This window comes from Palaemon carinicauda, chromosome 44 (assembly GCF_036898095.1).
Source record: "Palaemon carinicauda isolate YSFRI2023 chromosome 44, ASM3689809v2, whole genome shotgun sequence".
NCBI classification, from domain to species: Eukaryota; Metazoa; Arthropoda; class Malacostraca; order Decapoda; family Palaemonidae; genus Palaemon; species Palaemon carinicauda.
The window spans coordinates 42,653,966-42,677,970 of NC_090768.1; the positions used below are offsets into that span (position 1 = coordinate 42,653,966).

At 40.7% G+C, this 24,005-nt stretch overlaps 1 protein-coding gene across 1 annotated transcript in view; it reads right to left on the reverse strand.

Annotated features, from left to right (window-relative positions):
* Positions 1-3,001: 3,001 nt before the first annotated feature.
* LOC137634436 (uncharacterized) overlaps positions 3,002-24,005 on the reverse strand; it is a 429,001-nt gene continuing 407,997 nt past the window's right edge. Inside the window, exons 5-8 of the mRNA XM_068366834.1 lie at positions 22,014-22,113; positions 14,562-14,723; positions 14,240-14,393; positions 3,002-3,925 (exon numbers count right to left, since the gene is read on the reverse strand). Of these exons, the coding sequence (XP_068222935.1) occupies positions 3,830-3,925; positions 14,240-14,393; positions 14,562-14,723; positions 22,014-22,113 (512 nt within the window). The 3' untranslated portion in view covers positions 3,002-3,829. The remainder of the gene's footprint in view (positions 3,926-14,239; positions 14,394-14,561; positions 14,724-22,013; positions 22,114-24,005) is intronic.

A 24,005-nucleotide genomic window follows, 5' to 3' on the forward strand; every position in this document is an offset into this window, starting at 1 on the left:
GTTGGTTTTGGAGCAGTGAGGTAAGTCAGAAACTCTAAGAGGCTTAGCAAAGCCTCTGGAAGCGCCAGAGCGTTTCCCTTCTCTTACCTCTTTCTTCGTCAATGAGATCTTGCTTAATCTCCTGCTGTTCCTTCCAGAACACCGTCATCATCTGCTGAATCGACTCTAGGAGCGCTTCGCTCCTACCAATCTGCACATCCGGATGGGGAATTGGGGCCGAAGAGGTTGAAGGCACAGGTTGATATGCCATCACGGAAAACTGAGGGTCCCCAGTTACCGTCGACACGGATCCATCTTCCTCTGTAGGTGGTTGAACCACATCTTCTTCAGGGTCTTCTTGTAGAAGGTCCTTTTCGGTGTCAGTAGACACCTCCGACATCCGTTCCTGGTGGATGTCCATGCCTTCCAGTGCCTTATTAATGTCTGCGTCCACTGTCAATTGGATGATGGGAGGCTTGACCTGTACCTGGGGCACAACCGCACTGGATTGGGCCTTAGGGAACAGAAGCCACCTCAAAGATTCATTAGGTAGGTAAGGTCCTGGAGAGTTCTTCTGGAACCTTCTTACCCACCTCCGAAGAGTTTTTCTTGCTGTACCCCTTGACTCTGTAGTGTCAGGGATATCTTCTCCAAATCTTTCGGTCATCAGGGCTGAGCAGATTGAGCAACCCTTCGGGTCCCAGTACCTCAGGGATCCAGATACGATGCAGCAGGGGGCATGAGACCTGCACATTGTTTGCCCACTAAAGTCCTTACTCTTGTGGTTGCAGAACACGACTGCACACTTTACCGTTGGCTCCTCCTGTAAGGAAAGAAAAGGTGAAATGAATATAGGGTTATTTATATCATTGATATAAATGCATATTTAAAATAGTAATACTTATTATTATATTTAATAGCTTAGGATAGTAAGCTAGAAAGGAAATAGGAAAGACACATACCTGTTTCCTCTCCCAGGCAATTGCTGTGACCTCCGTCAATATTAATATTTTAATTTCCCTATAAGGGAAAATACAGAGTGAAATAACTCCCCTACGTAGAGCCGAATATTTACACTAACTCCTCCACTTGATTTATAAGTGTCCCGATGATCAAAGGATTCATTAGGGTGTTGAAGGAATACTTCACCTCAACATTTTATACGGTCCCAACAATGGACTGTGAAAGGATACACTTTATATGTTAGAAATACTTGTACTGTACTACTGTATTATTGTATACTGTAGTTTTCTAACTGCTGTATTATTATACACTGCTGATATACTGGCTACTGTATTGTCATAAACTGTAGTTTTACCGGACTACCGAGGTTAGGCTAGTGCCTGGCGGCACTAACTGATAGAGAGAGAGAAAGAATGGAAAGGAGGATTTCATATTATGGTTTAGCACAATAATTGGAAGTGTAGGAGGGCTACTGCCGCCTACTGCCTCCTTCCCAGAATGAGAGTTCTAATGGAAGGGGAGGAATGCATTTGATTCTAGCCTCCATCCAGCCACAACTTTTGCCGCCGGCTGTACTGCCTGTTGCAAGGTTTGTGGATTGCAGTCCAAGAGAGGACTGAAGAATTCTCAACAGTATAATGGGTTGCCCACCAGCAGCCGTCAGGGCCGGCTCAGCCTTCCCCCCGGGGCATTCGCTTCCGGTGAAGGAAGGACAAAAGGGGGAGCTGGCCGAGGCGGTAACCCAACCACCGCTTGTAGGAACCCGGCCGGCAACTCAGTCAACTTGGCAAGCCGGGATGATTGTAGAATAGCAGCCAAAAGAATATTGTGACGGCTAGGCCAACACTAAAGGACAGAGGGGGGAGGGAAAAGGGTCTTATTTGCAAGGGAGAAAGGTGACGGCAAGTATGCCGTCTACTTTCGGCTGTAAACCAAGGAAGCATGGCTTCCTGTGCCGAAGCCGTCGTGGGCAGCAGAGGAATAAGATTTCCCTTTTCGGCGACATTGTCGGTTATAAGACGTCTTATAGTCTACCAGGAGAAAGGCGGCAGCAGGTATGCTGTCTACTTTCGGTTGTAAACTAAGGAAGCATAGCTTCCCATACCGACAACGTCGTGGGCGGCAGAGGAATCACGATTCCCCTGTCGGCGACATTGCCGGCTGCAAGACAATACACCCTAACTTACCGTCATACTTTGAAGCCGGGATACTCGGCAAAGAAGATAGACGGTAAAAAACTATCCAAGTCAAGCCGGAGTTAATTACTCGATGGCTATGACGAAAGATAGGGTTGCCGCTTGGGATGGCGGCACTCAGGGGGAAGAAGGGTTTATCCTCTTTTCTCTAAAAGAGAAACGTATCGAATTATACCTGCGACAAAATGGCCGCCTCTGGGGATGGCTGTGCTCCACTTAACACACCTAAATTATGCTAATTCAACTGTGAGAAGGGAGCTGTAAATTATACACAGGAAAGATTAAATACTCAACTTTCCAGAGGATGAAGATGCTGGAGATTGCATGATAATATTCCGATAAACCGTAACAACACCGAGAAAAACGTGGGAGCACACTTAGCTTAAATGCTACAGTTGAAATGAATGATGGGCCGTAGTAGTACAGGGAGGGAGTCCACCGGGTACCTTGATAACGGCTTCCCTTTCGTTTCGTTCACCACTCTTCCCCTCAAAGAGTTAAATCTATTCGGGGTGAAGATTGCTATGTGTCATATCAAAAAATACATCCCTCGATTTTATGCAATATCCTTAAAGATATATTAAGGATACTCGCGCCAGGAGTTAGAATTCTGGAGACCTATGGTTAATTCTCTGGGAGTATCACCGTAGCAAATATCCCTTAGAAAGCTACCTACCTAAAGGAACCTTCTATCAGGACGACATGACCGAGCCCAAAAATTCCCTTTATGGATAGAGATCTCATCCACCTGCAGTAAATAGGTTATGGTTAGGTGATATGCATGGGATTCCCTATGTTCACATCTAAATAGTGGGAAGCAACGTAGTAACGCTCATAAGTTTCAAGGATATGAATATAAACAATCGGTTTAAATCTTACTTTATTTCTACACTTGTACATTCTTAAAACTAACAATGATATAAGAAGAAAAGATTCTCTGTAACAGAAATGTTTATTACTGTACTTAGAAAAGAAAGACATTTAAAGGTTAGTACTGTATTAAGGTATATCTGCAAAGAATCTACAGATAATGAACACAGACAATCTGACTTAATGTTCAAATAAATACCATACCTCCATTTTCATGTTACTATTCTTGGATTCCATCGGAAATCAACCACACTGGTTTGTAAATTTATGCTCTCTATCCTGAGAAAAATGTGCAACAAAATTATTTTTTGTCGATTTATGGAGCACAAATGAATTAAATGGACAGAGTGCATTTTGATTATTAGATGCTAATTGTGCTTTCAATTTCTTGAGGGCATAATGCTATTGCTCTTGCCACATGATAATAAGAGAATCCCTGTGTTGCTACTTAAATGAAAGATTTTGTGAGATGGGAATGAATGCCAGGCATTATTACAAAGTGGTCTAGAAACCAGGCTACAGGCAAGGCGTGATGAAATTGGTGAAATCTGTACAATGGGTGATTTATATATATATATATTCATTTATATAAAAGAAACTCTAGAGTGAAAGCTCTCTGGTCGGTAATGCATTAACAAACTAAACATCTCAATTTTGGAGCCTTTTAAGACTAAACTTAATGAAAAATGACTCCTTACAGGATTATTGTCTGTCTGATTAGACTCGGTGTCTGGAAGAATACTCTCGAGTTGAAGTTATGGGAGTCCAAGTAAGTCCACTTCCACACGCACTTTTTCCCCTTAAGGAAACGGAACTTTGCTTTACTGAACTTCCATCTTGGCTCTAACTTTAGCGTGAATTTTTTCAAATTCAGAAGAAGGGACCTTTTCAGCTTCTTTACTCTCTGATTTCTCCATCTGTTGAAAAGTACAGTAAGTCAGTATTATCATCATTACCTTATTTGCATTATGCTACACAAGAGAGAAAACATGTTTCTTAATATACAAACATTTCATAAAAGTCAATAAATCATCTGTGTGAGGGATACCAAAATTGAATGCAGACTCGAGCCAATGTCAATGAAGTAATAACCTAAGTTGAAATTGTTCCGTAACAAATACAAACCACGCTATTTAATAGGGGTATTACTTTCGGCATAGCTGAAATGACAAGCCATTAAAATTTAACGAGGGTTTACTACCCACACCGCTAGTTAGCGGGGGTAGGGGAGGGTAGCTTGCTACCCCCCCCCTTACACACACCTGTGCTTGAACTCACTTTGCTCTCGGCTCGGATGGTAGTCGGACGTATCCGCTGTCATCCTCGCTGCTCTTGGCAGCCATTAATGCTTTTTTTTACCTCCCAGTGGGAGAGGTTTTCACGGCGACGGAAGAAGAAGTCCAAACGGGATATTTCTCCTTCGAAGGTTTCTTTGAAAGGAGAAAAACCCAAGACCTCTTCTTCCGTTGCTCAAACCTCATCTGAACCTCCCACTCGGTTGGTCTCTTTCGAGAGACTGTCGAGTGGTAGTGTAGACCGTGGTTCTGTTTCCCGAACTCGGGGTTAGAGAGATGGGGTTGCCTCCCCTAGCGAGGCAGCTCCACCTCTCCCCCCGGGGGAGGATTTGTCTCTAACCCATCTTTTTCAGCTTTGGTCTTCCTTGGGGCTCGAGGGTTCGCCCTCCAAGGAAGCATTACATCCGATTGGGTGCTGCTGTCCAGCAATCCCCGCCTCCGACAGAGGTTGATCCTCTGTCGATTGTCGACGTTGTGGTGTCAGAGGTATCCAATGCGGTATCTCCTACTACCTCTACCTCTTCACACCGCACAGTAGCTGTAGGCTTAGTTTCTCCCGTTCCTGTTTGACCAACGAGGGAGAAACTAAGTCCAACAGTCTCTCCTACTGGTGTTTCAGTTCACTTACAGAGACTCCTCTTCGGAGGACTGCCGAAGGTCAGCTTGCTGATCCCATGGCCCCTAGAGGGCGCATTCGTCGCAAGGCTCGCCTTCCTCTTCGCCAGAGAGGCCTTCCTTCACCTGCGGTGAGGAGACGCCTCTTTGGCTCTACATCTTCGTTGCAGTCCCCCGTAGAGGAGCCTCGACAGCGATCACCGACTGTTCCTGCTTTGGTCCTGGACCTCTCAGGGATCGTTCGCGATTCTCTTCGGTGGAAGGTCGTCCTTTCAAAGGACACGTCGACCTTCCACCCGTCAGACCTGCCGTCACCATTCCTGAGTGCTGATGCGTGCTACGCGCCGACGAAACCTGACCTTCATGCTCGTCAGGCATCATCTAACCCTAATACAAGGCATTAAGGGTGTACGCGCGCATACTTCCCTCACGCGCTATGTCAGCAAAGCAGAGCATACACGCCCACGTTCTCCTGCGCGCCAGGCTTTGCCTGAGCAAGTGTGCCCACACCCAGCCATGAGCCATCCCTCACCTGCGCGCCAGCGCTCTCCTGCGCGCCAGCGCTCTCCTGCGCGCCAGCGCTCCCCTGCGCGTCAGTAATCCCCTGCGTGCCAGCGCTCTCCCGCGCTCCAGCGCCCTCAGACAGCAGTCATCTCTCCTGAGCGCCCACGATCTTCGGATGTGGCCGCTGTGGGAAAGTCTATTCTAACTTCTTCCACGCCCCAGCGCTCGCCAACGCGCCAGCGCTCGCCAACGCGCCAGCGCTCGCCAACGCGCCAGCGCTCGCCAACGCGCCAGCGCTCGCCTACGCGCCAGCTTTCTCCAGCGCGCAGACCCCTGCACGCGTCCACAACGATACGCGCGCGCCCTCGCCCATCCTCTCCTGCAGTTGCGCGCCACTATCCTGATGCGCCCCCACGAGCGACACAGACTTCATCTACGCGCCAGGGGTATCTCTCCTGCACGCTCGCCCTACGGCTTCTTCAAGGGTGCGTGAGCTTGCGCCCGCGAGTTCAACGCTCTGATCCTCCGCTCCCATGCGCCTGTGAATATTCTCCCGCGCGCTCACCTATACACCCACAGTCTCCCGCGCGCGCTCCTGTGCGCCATCAGTCTCCCGCGCACGACCCCTGGTATTCTCCATCGCGCGAGCTTCAATACCCTGCTGGACAACGCACGGCAAGGTCACCATCGCCGCATTCTCCTCCCCGCAAACACATAACAGCGCGTATTGCGGTGGAGGGGAAACATCCAGAGGGGTCCAGGATCCCTATTCTTTTTCAGGCGAACCCACCTTTGGGAACTCCTCCCAGGGATCCCTCGATCCCTGTCCCTTCGGAGGGGGTGTCTGACAGCGCGTCTGTCAGCCGACAACCTTGGTTCGGTGCACTAATCAGAGCTGTTACACAGGCATTCAAGCCTGTTTTCTCTGAATTAGGGCACAGATCCTTGGCTGTCTCTACCCATCTGAAGAGAAAAAGAGAAAAAGAGGAGTTCCGGATGCGGTAGCTTCTCCAAGGGCCAAGTTGACTCCACGTAAACCTTCGAGGCAGGCTCCTTCACTCCCCCAGACTTTCTGTCCTTTCCTGTCGGACGAGTATTTCCCGTCCTCAGGGGAATCACATGAGGTGAGACTTTACCCCATTGCATCAATGAGGGAAACCCCGCCCCGCGCTGAGAAGTCTTCCCAAGTGGGGTCTAGAAAGAGCTTGCCATCTTCCCTGTTGGAGTCCTACATCCTTCCCAGGAAGGAGTCGAAGGACTCGAAGACTTTACCAAAGTCCTCTACAAGACCAAGGACGGAACCAACTAGTCACTGGGAGAACGTCCGCGACTCTCCCCAAGAAGAGCCTTTGGGGACAGAAAACTTCGCTGCAAATCCGACGTCAGGAGGAGAACAGCAAGAATATGCGGTCTTGGACCGCATATTCAGTACTCAGAAACAATCTAAGGCCAGTGCAGTTCTGCCCTGGTCTCAGGGGGTTAAGAATACCAGGGACAAGATCGCTGTTCAGCTCTCCGAGTTGTCCACCTCCAACCGTTCCAGGGACGGCAACAAGCTCCTCCCACCTCCTCGCGTACAGCAGAGTAGGTACTTTGAGATCTTGGAGGAGCCTTGTTTAGGTCTTCCTCTCCACCATTCGTTGGAAGAGCTTACCAGAGGAATCCCTCTTGAGAGACTCTCCAACCCGCAGGTCTCGTTCTCGGCAACCTAGATCCTTAACCAGGAGAAGGTGGCGAAGTGTGCTATGCAAGCGACTTCGTGGCTGGACATCTGGTTAGGGACCTTAGGTATCCTGATACGCTCTGAGGATTTTTCCAAAGAACGTACCAGGAAAGCTGTGGAGACGTTCCTTCTCTCAGGCACTCGCACGATCAAGTTTCTGACCCACCAAGTCTCGAACTTGTGGGCAAACACCATCCTGAAACGTCGGGATGCGGTGGCTGAGAGATTCCATCAGAAGGTCCCTAGCACCGAGATCAATAGGCTCAGGCATTCTTCTATAGAAGGAACGATCCTGTTTGAGCCTAAGGACGTGAAACAGGCCGCTGAAAGGTGGAGGAAGTAGCACCAAGACTCACTCCTTCATAGGGCTCTGACATCTAAGCCCTATAAGCCTCCAGCTCCCCAGCAGTCCCGTTCGACTAAGACCGCAAAACCATTGACAGCAGCGAAAACAGTGGTGTCTAAGCCCTTTCCTGTCAAGGATAGGAAAGTCAAAAAGTCCTCCAGGGGAGGTAAGAATCCTAGAGGGAGCAGCCGAGGCCGCAAACACTAGGATTGGCAGTCCCCCTGCATGTCCACCAGTGGGGGGATGCCTACAAAGTTGCTCAGACAGGTGGCAGCAACTTGGGGCCGATTCCTGGACAATTTCCGTAATCAGTCAGGGATATCGCGTCCCGTTCACAACATCTCTACCTCCTCTGACGACGAATCCAGTGTCATTGAGCTCCTTAGCCATGGGATCGGCAAGCCCTTCGGGCAGAAGTCCAGACCCTGTTGAAGAAGGGAGCTCTCCAAGAGGTCCTCGACGGGTCTCCAGGCTTCTTCAGTCGACTCTTTCTTGTAAAGAAGGCGTCTAGATGCTGGAGACCAGTCATTGACCTCTCAGCTCTGAGCAAGTTTGTCAAACAAACTCCGTTCAGCATGCAGACGGCAGACTAGCAGTGAGACCGCAAGACTTCATGTGTACACTGGATCTAAAGGAAGCGTACTTCCAGATCCCAGTCCATCCGTCTTCAAGGAAGTACTTAAGATTCAGCCTAGACAACAAAGAGTACCAGTTCAAGGTGCTGTGCTTCGGTCTCTCCACAGCACCACAGGTTTTCACCAGAGTGTTCACCCTAATATCTTCGTGGGCACACAGGATTTGCATCCGTCTCCTTCGTTATCTGGACGACTGGCTAATCCTAGCAGACTCGGTGTCATCCCTGCTTCAACACCGGGACAAACTTCTGAGACTTTGCCAGGATCTGGGATACTGGTAAATCTCGAGAAGTCCTCACTGCTTCCCACTCAAAGACTGGTATATCTAGGCATGGTTATAGACACCATTCTCCACAAAGCTTTCCCATCAGATGACAGGATAGCAAGGCTGAGGAAGGTCGCAAGCCCTTTTCTCAGACGAGAAGAACTTCCAGCCCAATCGTGGTTATGTCTCCTCAGTCACCTTTCATCATTGGCTCGTCTAGTTCCCAACGGTCGCCTCAGGATGAGATCCCTCCAGTGGCAACTCAAGTCCCGGTGGAATCAAGGTTACGATTCCCCGGACATCCTGATCCCTATGGGAACTGCGGAACTGACGGACTTCCGGTGGTGGGTGGCAAACGAGAACCTACGGAGAGGAGTGGATCTTCTCGTCCTCCCTCCGGATTTGATGCTGTTTTCGGACACTTCAAAGAGAGAGTGGGGGGCCCACGTACTGCACCACACAACCTCAGGCCTGTGGTCAGAGTCAGAAAAGTATCTCCATATAAATCTCTTAGAGATGAAGGCCGTCTTCCTGGCCCTTCAACAGTTCCAACAATACCTGGCGGGTCACTCTGTGGTGGTGATGAGCGACAACACCACAGTAGTGGCTTACATCAACAAACAAGGAGGTACTTTTTAGCAGCAGCTATCCCATCTAGCAGTAGAGTTACTGAGATGGGCCGAAATCCACTCAATACTGCTATCGGCACGCTTCATTCCAGGCAAAAGGAATGTGCTCGCCGACAATCTGAGCAGAGCGTCTCAGATAGTGAGTACCGAGTGGTCTTTGGATCATCTAGTAGCCAACAAAGTCCTGACTTTGTGGGGTTCTCCGACTGTGGATCTGTTCGCAACAGCCCTGAACTTCAGGCTCCCGCTGTACTGCTCCCCAGTCCCAGACCCCAAGGCTCTCTGGCAAGATGCTTTCCAACAACGGTGGGACAACATCAACGTTTACGCCTTTCCCCTGTTCTGTCTGATGAGGAGGGTGCTCAACAAGACCAGAACATCGGTCAATCTTTCAATGACCCTTATAGCTCCGCTGTAGCATCACGCGGTATGGTTCCCAGACCTTCTGCAACTCCTAACGGAGCTACCGAGAGAACTCCCTCCACGGCACAATCTGCTCAAGCAACCACATGCCAACATCTTCCACAAAGCCGTAGCTTCGCTATGACTTCACGCCTGGAGACTATCCAGCATCTCCTCTCTGAGAGAGGATTTTCATAATAAGTTGCGGTCAGGATGTCTGGACATCTGCGAAACTCATCCGCAGCAGTCTACCAGGCAAAGTGAAAAGTCTTCTGTGGTTGGTGTCGTGGAAGGGGTATCTCTCCACACAATGCCACTATTCCAGCAATAGCGGAGTTTTTTGTGGATTTGCGGGAAGAAATGCGCCTTTCAGTCTCTTGTTGTACCTCTGGTTGAGGTGAGAGAGGGAGGAAGGCCAGCAGCCCAAGTCAAATTAACACTTGGCACAAGAGAAAATCCATTTAATGCACACAGTCTCTACTACCACTGCCCAGCATCCCGTTGGGGCGTAACACCCACCCAAAAAAGTTGAATCGGAAGAGATTTTAAGCTGGAATAGTTAGTTGGACTCGGATCATGTCTGGTCCGAGTCCATGTCTGGTTGGGACCATAGTTATTTGGTGTTCACACTTACGATTTGTCCAAGATATTAAAATCCCCTTGTTCTTCTCTCTCCCCTTCTCTTAACTCAAACTGGGTTTTACTTGGTGTAACCATAACTAACTGAAAACTCACTATTTGGATTCACCTCCAAGCTCTGTTCCAATAAAGCTGTTCTTGGCCAAAAACCAGTTCTTTAGATACTATCGTCCATATTTACCCCTTATTCACTGTGGCATTCATGGCACACTGGACTCCCAAGGAATTCTCTAATTGGATAGCAATTCTCAAAAAAATGACAGAAATAAGGACTCGGTCAATCTGACTTGAGATGGCAATAGCATAATCCTCCCATTATGACTCAAGAAAGCAGCCTTTTACATTAAAGATTTTTTTTTCTTAAGTTCTCATATTTCTGGTAATATGGCAGACAATTTCATCACATTTATTACTTGGAAGTCTTTCCATCTTCTAAGGAAGAGCCAATCATTAGGTTCTCAAGTATACCAACCACTACCTCTATGATCTAGTAGTTGATCAAATTCTTGCTGGCTGCGGCTTGACATGCTACTTTCTCTACTTTTGATGAAATTGAAGAGCAGAGTGAATCCAATAAGCTGACTTAGCCTCTAATGCACCTTCTCTGATATCCTGCACTAGAGCTCTTCAGCTAGCTGCACCAGTAGTTTTCTAAATGATGCAATGTTTAGGGCTGTTAGATTGTGTGGATAGTACAAGTTATGTTCTTTAATCTGGCCATTTATCCTTCTTTTATGTTGTCCTGCTACTTAAATAACATAGGACCAAATAGGCATTTTCAACATTGGAAATGGTGATGGAGAAAACATTTATCATTCCAGAGTCATCTTTTAAAATTAAGTGCTAATTTCTCAAGGCAGAATCACTGGCAACACCATGATCAAAAGTGCAGAACCAGTTTTTTTAAATGAATTATAAAGAAACTTGACAGGGTCAGGACTGGCAGAAAAAGGTTAAACATGTATGGTTTCTGTTCCAGCATCATATAAAGAGAGCATACCAAAAATTCAGCCGGGCAAGCCTAAACTCTCCCCTTTGTGGTGAACAACCATAGCAGTAATCTCCCCAGTAGAGCTTAAACTCTGTCCCAGGTTGGGATCGATCTACTGCCAGCGCGAAGGTAGGGCTAACACATTACTACTGTACTATCCAGGAGGCTATTGTTCTACTAGATCAGTTTTGCCTGGTTTCTACAGCATTAGTTTAAGATTTTGTGAAAGATCATTTAACTATGACCAGAAAAAGGGTGGCGTCTTCTCAGGATTACAGTAAATATTTTCTCTTTAATTATAGTTCTCTTATCAAATCGTTCATCTTATTCCTCTTGATTCCAGCTTACAAATTTTGTTTCAAGCGAGTCACAAGGATTTTGTGGTACTAAAGGTCATCACCAAATGGAGTTACAAAATTTTACATTACTGTAGGAAAAGGACGACAACCAGACTACTGTACAGGTATTATTACTGTAAACTGTGTTTATTGGATTGCATTTATGAACTTGGGAGTTGAAAGAGGCTGGGCAGTAAAATTAAAGAAAGGAAGCAGGAAGGGAGATAAATTAGAATATAAAGCAGAATAAAATAGAATACTGTACAAAACTTTCTAGTTTAAAATAGATATCTTGAATTTAATACAATTTACATTGAACCACTAAGAAACCAATTATACCCAGTTGCAGAAGAAATTACTGAACATACATATACCAAGGCACTTCCCCAATTTTGGGGGGTAGCCGACATCAAACAAATGAAACAAAAAAGGGGACCTCTCCTCTCTACGCTCCTCCCAGCCTGACAAGGGACTCAACCGAGTTCGGAGGGTATTGCTAGGGTGCCACAGCCCACCCTCCCCCGTTATCCACCACAGATGAAGCTTCATAACGCTGAATCCCCTACTGCTGCTACCTCCGCGGTCATCCAAGGCACCGGAGGAAGCAGCAGGGCCTACCGGCACTGCGTCACAATTGCTCGCCATTCATTCCTATTTCTAGCACGCTCTCTTGCCTCTCTCACATCTATCCTCCTATCACCCAGAGCTTCCTTCACTCCATCTATCCACCCAAACCTTGGCCTTCCTCTTGTAATTCTCCCATCAACTCTTGCATTCAGCACCTTCTTTAGCAGACAGCCGTTTTCCATTCTCTCAACATGGCCAAACCACCTCAACACATTCATATCCACTCTAGCTGCTAACTCATTTCTTACACCCGTTCTCACTCTCACTACTTCGCTCCTAACCCTATCTACTCGAGATACACCAGCCATACTCCTTAGAGACTTCATCACAAAGACATTCAATTTCTGTCTCTCCATCACTTTCATTCCCCACAGCTCCGATCCATACATCACAGTTGGTACAATCACTTTCTCATAAAGAACTCTCTTTATATTCATGCCCAACCCTCTATTTTTTACTACTCCCTTAACTCCCTTAATTACTGTACATTTAATTAACTAATGCTTCTACCAAGTGGTGAAAAATATTGATTGAGGGGGGGGGGTGGAGAATCCAATAATTTCATATTGATTGAAGGGGGGGGGGTGGAGAATCCAATAATTTCACTATGAATTGATAGCTAAAAAAGTTGGACAGCAAGTTGAAATGGAGGTAGAGTAAAGGTTATAAAAAGAGCAGATCTAGAGGCTGAAGTGATGCTGCAAAGACCCAATACCGTAGTTAATCCTACTGTGTTCTACATGTGATGCACTGACAATGCTACCTTCCCAATAAGCAAAGACTGCCTATGAGGCTTTAGTATAAGGAGTATTTCTGTTAGTTACAGCACCATATAAAGAAATGTACATCTCTGTTATTTAGGGTATAAAATATAAGTGTATGAAGGATTTCTAAAACCCAAATGTTTAACATGAATAGGGGAGAGGAAGTAGGGAAGTAGTAGCACAATATTATGGCATAAGGGGCCCTCTATTAAGAGGTAAAAAAAAAATTGTTACCTTGGAGACACAATGGGACTAATATCCCATTAGTAAACAACAAAAATGTGTGATGTAAACGACAAAAATTTGTGATGTACATATTGCCTATACTATTCTATGCAGCCAAGACATAAGGCATGACAAAAAAGACAAAGTTTCTTTTGAAAATTTGTCAGTACAGAATAAGAATCATGACTGGGATGTAGTAGGATGATCATATTTCAAATAAAGTTAAGATTGTATTGACCAGCAGCGGGATAATAGTTGGAGATCTCAAAAATTAAAATACATTGATATGAAAATAGGGAAGCCTTGATATTTAAGAAAAAATGGCAATGACAAAGACTTTACCCAAATGGGAATTCAAGCAAAAATTATTCAAAATAGAAAACAATGGAAAAAGGCTTTTCCTGTCACAATGCAAAAGGAAAAATCCGATTTGAAAAGAGAACTGGCAGTATCAGCTTATGCGTATGAAGAGGCTACACCAATTCAATCCCCTGAATAAGTCTTAGCATAATTTTCAAACCTTGCACGGTTGATGTAATTCATGATACTGTAAACTCTAGTACTAATTGCAAACAAAGAAAAAAATTACGAATGTATTTATTCTTTCCATCCTACACTTATTAACTTGTACATTGTAATTTCCAGTTCATTAGTACAGGTCCTTGAACTGCATAGTTAATATCAAACTAGGAATAACATATCCACTTCTAAGACACTATACAACTACTACTGTACATAAAGACGCGAGCATAACTGTAATGTTGAAGTTGCTATCTACCTGTTTTGATTATTGTAGTACAATCTGTCAAATAGACCCTTTATACCAAGTTTATCTTCATCATATGACATTTGTCAGTTTTCTCCTTTAGAAAATTAAAACAACATCGCAAGTGGCCATTATTTCGTAAAATTTAGAATATTTTTTGTCAATTTTTCATGTGTACTGTAATATGAAATGTAACTACTACTGTTGAGTATGACTATTTAATTACGGGATAAAAGTTACAAATTAAATGACTGCATGATATATATAAAATGATATCTTAATTTAGAATAGTTAATCTACTCTGAAAAAAAAAAACATCAGATATTGTCAATAGGACAAACTTCAAAGTATGCATAAAATTAGGGAATACAATGTTTTATTTAGTAACCCCTTGGTAATAAAATAACTTCGCAGAGTTATAGAAAAAAATTTGGCCAAAATTTTAATAAAACCAACTTTTCACTAACCTGTTCAATCTTCTGTGCTCGTTCATCAAGGGCTTTTTGGAAAGGTGTTAACTGAGACTTCTTTTCCTTTTCTTGCTCTTTGAGAATCTTTTTATCATTATGTTTTTCCATTGCCTTTTGCAATTCTGTCTTTTGATTCAGAACCTTAACACCCCTGAAAAAATGGGTTATAAACTTTCATGACAATATCAAAATGCATGAAGGAAAATACTTTATTATGACAAATGTAATTAGGTGACTGATTCAATTTTATACAACTAGTGAAAACAGCAAAACCTTGTAATTAATATTAATAAATATTAAAAAGGTGTAGGTCACTTACATTTTTTGATTAAACATGAGTTCTCTGTGAAGGTTCTTCTTTTCCGATGACTCCATACAAGGGTTGATTAGCTTCTTTGGCATAATGAGGCCCTTATCATCTAATCTCCCATTAGAATTAGTCTGTGGAGGAGGTTTCTGCTGTTCTTTATCACTGTTGGTTCTGAAAGAAATATAACAAAAAGATAATTTACAATAAAATGTCCTTATAGAAGGTTATTTCCTCATGTAAAAATTAACTATTTCTCCAAAATAATTAACCCATTACCCAATCTTGTCATGGGATTGGTTAGTGATTATTTCTCATTCCCAACCTCATAATACTGAAACTGTCACTATTAGCAATAATGCCCATACAGAAAGCAATACAGATGGTATTCAATCATGTCATCAAACCTATTAAGAATTAAAATCACAAGAATTTCCTCAAAATACAGTACGATGTACTGTACTTTGATTGCCTGTACACAGTACACTACTATGCTGTATAATTTATTATGTATACCTGTACAAGTAAAATTAAGCCTATTTTTTAATAATGCACTCCTGAATACCCAGTACTCAAAACTCACTAAAAATATTCTGAAACCAGTGTAATAAATTTAAATGAATAAATGATGACTGTCAGTAGGTATACAAAACCCATATACACCTACGGTAATAACCAAGTACTACATTAGATACCCCTCACTGGTTATGGCTCATTTTTCCTTTGCCTACACATATACCTAATAGTTTGCCCTATTCTTTCCACATTCTCCTTTGTCCTCATACACCTGATAACACCGAGATTACCAAACAATTCTTCTTCACTCAAGGGGTTAACTACTGCACTGTAATTGTTCAGTGGCTGTTTTCCTTTTGGTTAGGGTAGAAGAGACTTTAGCCATTGTAAGCAGCTCTTCTAAGGACATTCCAAAATTAAACAAATGTTCTGTAGACTTGGGTAATGCCATAGCTTCTGCACCATTGTCTTCCATTGTCTTGGGGTAGAGTTCTCTTGCTTGAGGGTACACAGGCACACTTCTATCTCATTTCTCTTCCTCTTGTTTTCCATTTTTTAGTTTATATATGAAAGTTTTATTTTAATGTTGTTACTGTTCTTGAAACATTTTATTTTGATTGTTCATTACTTCTCTTGTAGTTTGTTTATTTCCTTTCCTTACTGGGCTCTTTTTCCCTATTGGAGCCCTTGGGCTTATAGCATCCTGCTTTTCTGAGGACAGTTGTAGCTTAGCTGGTAATATTAATGATGATATAAACTGCATCCAATTTGGTAACTGTTCAAGGTTTGAATTTAACAAGTAGGTTTCATAGATAAGATTACCTTTTAAATCAGTTTCAAGTTTAGCTTATTTGAACTAATCATACAAAACTGTTGTAGTTAACAACACCCCCAATTTGCACTTTCAGGTGGGTAATACAGTACTGTACCTGTATGGGTTATAATACAATGTATCCATTATTCAATAAACTAAAGTCCCCAGCTATACTTCAAGTTCTAAATTAAGCTTTCAAGCCAAAAAGTTGACAATGCAATACACACAGATAGGTTCAATTATTCTTAAGTGGGTGATTGAGTTGGATTTCTGAATTTGGGCCACAAGGCACTAAGGCCTGGGTTCTAAAAAGGGGGGGGGGGGGTGGGAATGAGAGAGTTATGCTATAATACTTCCAGATAATGTAAGAGTGTTACTCACGACCTTTGGTTGGAATTTTTTAAATTCAGATTATTGCTTATTTTCCTAAGAGAACTTAATCATGTCTCAAATATATTTTATTTTAGATGAAAACAATGTTTTATTGCTTAAAAGTCCTTGTAGAATATTCGGAAAAACGTGCCCATTTCTGTATGGAGCCATTTTCTGATCTGGTTATGTACGTATTTATTTACTTTTTCTTCAAAAATTCCAAGGAGAGCTATTTATCTTTGTATCCCTTACACCGTATTTCTACCATTTTCTATGATTTCCTACCTTATATCAGAGAAATGTATCTGGATAAGGCATCCCTTGTGATGAAAGCAAGATTAAATATGCTCAACTTAAAAGCAAATTTCAGGGGAAAATATGATGACAATTTGTGTGATTTATGCAAAGAGGAAGAAGACACCACCGAACATTTATTTTTATGCCCAAAGTTAGAACAGCTAAAGAATGTAGAAATAAGTTTAGGTATGCTGAAAAATCCTAGCAGAGATCTGGCTGCATTTATAGATAGGGCAATGAATATAAAAGAAGAGTTTAGGAAGCCCAAACTGATTACCACAACAGGTTGCCAAAACTGATGATAGCAAGGTGTTATCCTATCCAATTTCAAAGTAGAAGGGAATAAAAGTAAAGATAGAGAACCTCATTATGATATTAATTTATTTAATGCACAGGTGATATAAACTTAATAACAATAATAAGAATAAGCTTAGAAGCTTTGCACCTATCTATAAAGAGATAGAGTGCCCGCAAACTTACTTTGCGGGGTGAACAATAAGGAACCAGGAACCAGGAAGAACAAGATTTCACTTTTCTTATATTCGATTAGGCAGTCACAAATAGAGTTGGCATCACAATGTTCTTATTTCTTTGTACAGTATAGGCTTTGTATATTTACAATTTGTGTTATAATAATGCTGAAAGATGCATAATGTGGTGAGGAAAATTACCCATAAAAGCCCATACTTGTACATGCAAATGTCTATTCAATATATCCCTACAAAAATAATTTGAAGTCTGTTTTCTCATGAAAAGACAGGGAATTTTATTGCCTAAATTCTGAAAAATCATTTTGAAAATAAAAAAAAAAACTAACATGAAAAAGTCCCAACTGAAATTGTCTTCTTTACAATGATAAAATAAATAAAAGAAAGCCAAAATTTCCTTTTTCTTTCTTAGAAAGCCAAAATTTCCTTTTTCTTTCTTAACATAAAATTCATTCAAATGCTTTTTAAACGAAAGAAATTGGTTGAGACAAAAATGTAGATCAAAGTTTGAAGTGACCCCATAATAGCATTGTTCTAATGGGGCACAGTCACACTCCTTAATCTAATTATCAAGAAATACAGTCTCAGTTTTTACAGTCTACAATCTTATCTTACCTGATCCTCATTTAAAAATTCACCTTCATAGAAAAGTTTTGCTATTTTAAGCAATCCTACAAGGGATAAAGAAACACCTGAATATTTCACAATGGAACTTCTCAAATACAGTACTCCTTTCGTGAATGAAAGGTGGCTGGTATAGATACAGAGCTTTACTATCGCTGCTCTTATGAATATTACAGAAAATTAAGATGCAGTTAAAGCAATAAGTCTGCAACAGGTATGAGCTTAAACTTAAAAATTATCACAATTTTAAATCTACTTGTGTGTTACATCAAGGGGCAGGATTCTTGGAATACCGAAACAGATTCAAGTAAAAGAAACTCCTAGTAAAGTTGCGGCAGCCATTACAAAAACAAGTAAAAGGGCTGTTTAAATATGGTAATAAGAAGACACATTTTACATTTTAGTGAATATTGGAATGACAGCAATAAGGTAATAATTAAACGGCCATTAAAATGGCAAAGGATACCAGAAAGACAAGTTAATGTTACTCTTCTGTGATACTGGATTAAGAGAAAACTGTGGTAAGCGTGCTGAACAAGTTTTATATCAATTTTTCATCCATCAAGAATCAATGCTGAACCCTTTGCAGTTTTCCACAGTAATTGAGGAAGTTGCAAAAGTCCAGGGCGAGGGCCTACGGGAAGGAACATCTTTCAAGTAAATGACCAAGTCCTTACCACAGACTCTTGGGGATAGGAGGTAGACATGTTTAATATGGTGAAATAGTAGAATGGAAATGAAAGGACAAAGTCAGCATACACAAAAAGAAGCTGCTAAAGGAAACCACGGAAAATTGACAAACAAGATTAAGCTATTGTACTGGAAAGTTAAAAAAGGTGAAAATACATTCACGAAAGTGGCTATGCATTTGATGTGAGAAAGGTGGGGCAAATCTTAACTGTGTACCAAATATAACAAATGGTTACACAAGAGGTGCTTCGGATTACAGAATCTACATTTGAAAGAGATTTTACTGTCCAAATGTTTAACAAAAGCAAATGAGGCGAGAGGAGATACAAGACCCCTGCTGCAATAGACGACAGGTCTTAGTGAAGATAGAACAACTCTGTTGCAAATGAGAGACTGGATTGCGAGGCAGGTGGGAGGACGGGAAGTGAAAGCGGCTGCAGCATGGATGAAATACTATTCAACTAATGATAATTAAGACAGCAAAGACCTATGATGGATACATATGGTCTGCACTATTTTATGTAAAAGAAGCATGAGCTCTGACATAGAAAATTAGGAAATTTGGATCAAGGGTGACCTTAATATAATAAGATTCATGGTTGGGGTACAGAAGGCTTAAGAATGAATTGATGACGAGATGTGGCCATGAAACTATAAAGAAAAATAAAAGGCCAAAGGAAGCTGTATGGACGAGATGTGATCTTTATCACAAGAGCAGCAAGTACAGTATGTAAGTGGCAAGACGAGGACATATAGGAAGGCCTAGGAAATCATAGAAATGAGGATAGATGAAGGCCTAGACCTAATCTGAGTTAAAGAAGAGTGTGCCATTCTAAACAGCATTGAGAGAATCTGAAGAATTGATTTCACGTGTTGTTTAACACCATATAAGGATGAGCTGATGTACAAATGCTAAGAAAGGACAATATGGAATGGACATTATCGTATCTGACACTTTGCTGATGATAATATAGAAAGGATATTAACATGTCTGAGAAAGGCAAAAATACCTTTTCCACAAGCTTACTTAATGGCTAACCCTCATGACCAAGTTCATAGTACACTAAAATTGACATTATGAAAGGTTTTGTAAATTTTAAATGCTCATCAGTTTTAGCTATTCCAATTAGTAAAGCTCTAACAAAACGATTTAATTTGCTAAATTTTATCTATTTTATTCATTTTGAAGGAACTAAACCTTTGGAATATCCAGTCAAGATATTTATTTCAATGGTCTAGTTAAGCTGTATTTAAAGCAGGTCCTAATGGTGTTTTTATTCAGCAAGGTTATATGGGTTTCTTATTATGAAATTTTGCCAAATGTAAGGCTTAGTATTGTAAATATAGTAATGGTTATCTGTAATTTTTTTATTAGTCGATAATTATAATTTTTCAATACATGAATTTTTGTAAATCACTTACGTCTGGCCATGACAAAGAAAAACATTCACAATTAGAGTTCATTAGTGTAGTAGAATTACATGTGATCCAGGCTCTTATAAATAGATTATCATAATATTTTGGGTAACTGTTTTAAAAGGGAGGGGAATAATTACTTTCCTCTATATTCTTTTGTGTTCTTTCCTTAGTTTCGAGAAATATCATTATGTTGATAAATTATACTGTACCATCAACATACAAACGTAAGAAAACCAGATAATTATTATTATTATTATTTATTATTATTATTATTACTTGCTAAGCTACAACCTTAGTTGGAAAAGCAAGATGCTATAAGCCCAAGGGCTACAACAGGGAAAATAGCCCAGTTAGGAAAGGAAATAAGGAAATAAATATACTTCAAGAGAAGTGGTTAACTAAACTCAAGTATTTTAAAAACTTAAAAAAGTAGAGAGGTGCGAATTAACTATACAATGCTAAATCGGAATTTTATATATATATATATATATATATATATATATATATATATATATAATATATATATATAAGCTGCTTCCATTTGTAAATCTACAAGGGTAGAACTAAAATAAAAAACCTAACTAGCATAACTAGTCTTCAGTGACAAATAATACGTAATATTCTTCTGCAGATAAATTAACAGGCAAGCTTCAAAAATAAATCAATTGCAAGACAACACAGTGGAATGCAATGAAGATCATAGACAATCTTAATGAAATCTATTATGAAATAAAAATACCTGGTAACTACTGAAGTGAATATTTCCAGCAAAGTCTTTTAAAGCAACCTACACTTCTATATAGATAAACCTTTCAAACCAGTAAAGATCTAGGCATTTAAAATTTGGCATTTCTTAAAAATGGAGGTGAATACATTGGGCATGTATAATCGCTGGTTTTTAAGAAAATTTAGCTGCCATAACAACATGCAACTGCAGTTAAAACGAGTGTGTCTAAATCTCCAGAAGAGAATCTAAATGGAGATGGAAATCTTGGGAATGTTTACAGTTTTACAGCAAAACAAGAAAGTGCCAAAAACGGAGAAAGGAGACACCGTTTCAGGTTTTTTTTGCAGTTATTACCAACATTCGTGATTCCCAAACTTTTAAACATAAAACAATGCTAAAACGATGTGGAGAGAAGATGACAGAAATCGTAACAATCTTCATGTTTCTAGCCTTAATTTACAATGTTGATTTACTTATGTTTAATCAAATAAATAATGTTAAATTTCTCAACATAACACAAATTGTTAACTTTATCTATAGCAAAACTATTTTCATGTCAAACCAAAGACATGATAAATTAAAAATTCGGGATTTTAAAATTTCATACTCAATAAAAATCATTGGAACAAATTTTAACAATTATGGAATTGTCAGCCACCCATCTCACTAACCTTGACATGAACACTACTGACTTTCCTTCATTGCTTTCATCCTAAGAATAACAATAGGTCCAGGGGGGTCACCACTATTCACCTAAACCATCTTGCTACATTTATAGTATAATTAAATCAAAATTTAGTCATCTATAATGACCCCACTTCTGCATCAAGTTTAAACAAATCCGATTCCACATCGGAGGGAAAAAAATATATATTTTTTTTTATCTGGCCCTGTTTTCACTATCTCATATCTCTATCGAATTGAAAGAGTGTGATCCTATTTGAATCCGCTTTAATGTAGTTTACCAAAAGCTGACCTACAGCAAAACGACTTCGAGTTCTAAAAATCTGAGTTTTTTTTAAGATGGATTAAAATTTCAGACAAAATATGTCTCTGCTGCTCTTATGAGCTGAGCATTTATTTTGCTCATATCATAGCTAAATTTTCTTAATTATGAGCATTTTACATATTTGATACATAAATTTAAAGTATCCAATTATACGCTACATAACAGTGTTTTACAAGTTCATCCGACTATACACATTTTTTTTAATAAGGCACATTTGCTCTGACTCGCAGCGGTGCCCTGTTAGCTCGAAAAAGTTTCCTGATCGCTGATTGGTTAGAATTATCTTGTCCAACCAATCAGCGATCAGGAAACTTTTCTGAGCTAAAAGGGCACCCCTGTGAGTCGGTGCAAATCTGCCTCAATAAAAAGAATTGACTATAGTCAGTCAAGTTTAGCAGATACGCAACATTTAAAGTCCGGCAAACTGCTTAAACTAAGAATACCTTTCAATAAGTAAGATTTCTACTAGTTAAATTACGACTACGACGACAATCGAGAAAAAACTTACGAATTAACTTTGTTGTTTCTGGCGACCATGTTGGTGGACTTTATCTCACTCTCATCATCGCTGTAGTCTGGTTCGGGGATCATGGCGCCGTAGACAACCTCTGTCGAAACAAAAGCACAAGTTAGTCATATTTTTATTTTTTTCGATGGGACTTCAAGACAAATAATATACAAATAATATAATGTGTTGAATCTCTCAACATTTCAAATACCTGTCCGCTAGTCTATTAAAAACCCTCAAACCTTGAAACTGTCCTTTAAAAAAATGTGAATAGACGATAGTCCATTTCTTTTATCGAGGCAGATTTGCACAGACTCGCAGCGGTGCCCTTTTAGCTCGGAAAATTTTCTTGATCGCTGATTGGTTAGAATTATCTCGTCCAACCAATCAGCGATCAGGAAACTTTTCCGAGCTAAAAGGGCACCGCTGCGAGTCGGTGCAAATCTGCATCGCTAAAAGAAATGGACTATAGCTAAGATCAAATAAGAGATCACTAAATATCATTTGATATGAAAATAAAGGAAAGAATATCACTGTAAATCTACAATGCACGTGAGAATAATGATTAAATACATAATCTCTATTTTTGGCAAAGAACAAAATGCTAGTAATCACAAATATACTTATGTGTAAATATGCTTTTATGAACTAAGTAACTAGCACGGCTAGTTCAAATGCATACGAAATTATTCCGATATTCCTAATGACCATGCCAGCAATTATTTCTAAAATGCATAAACTAACATCAAAGGAAATAATAAATGGACAAGCATTAAAATATAAAAAAAAATACTTAAAAGTGGAGACAAACCACCATAGAATTTACATTTTTTTTTTTTTGCAAATTACAACATTATTCTCCAACTTTGTCAGCGGACAGAAATAATGTACCTGTCACTGAAAATGCAAACGTTATACCTATGTATTCAAGCTTGAAACATATAAGCAAACTATATTAGAATTTTATCAAAGAGGGAACATTCTACCATACACAGTAATGGAAGGCATTCTCTACAAAGATGCAAATCTTATTTCAAAATATGAACAAACGACCGTATCGAAGAAGTACTGAAAAAAGACATTCATAATTCAAGCCTATGATTCAAATATATTTGAAATATAAATAAAATGCCATTCAGTTATCAGTTTGATCACATCACAAGCGTATCCAACAAATGCAGTAATCATAGACCCACATCTAAGACATGCAATCCAAATGCAGCCTCTTCTACAATGGGTAAAACTAAACATTCAAGTACATCAGGTTTACTACGGTTCTATAAATAACATTTGCTGATAGAAAATATTTTTACTATAGTCCATTTCTTTTAGCGATGCATATTTGCACCGACTCGCGGCGGTGCCCTTTTAGCTCGGAAAAGTTTCCTGATCGCTGATTGGTTAGAATTATCTTGTCCAACCAATCAGCGATCCGGAAACTTTTCCGAGCTAAAAGGGCACCGCCACGAGTCGGTGCAAATATGCATCACTAAAAGAAATGGACTATAGTCTCCCCGGAGGCCAGCATTCCCTCCGGGGCTTAAATGTTGGGTTTTAGAATTTCGGGGGTGCCAATTGGGTGTGGGATTTACCAATAAAACCGATTTCCATTGAATCGCTGGTGTTTAGAAAAAGGAAATGGGAAAAATTTTGGGAAGCCAATTTGTCGAGAGGGGGGCCAATCAGTGGGTTGGTGGATTGCTATATAAAACCAATGGGTCCACGAAAGAGAAAACAAAACCTCAATAGAGAAAAACTTCTATTTCAAGTTATTTCCTCGACACAACAGGATTATGATGATATATTTCCTGTCAGTGAGCTACCATCTCTCAAACTTATTTGTACGGTTTATCAGTCATTTTCAGTAGAACCGTAATCTAACCATTACTAGATTTTATACATTTAAACTTACCAATACCTGCACAACATTTTATATAAGGTAATTACCAACAGAGAAATAACTTTACAGCCATAAGTGGAAAATTTAAAGCG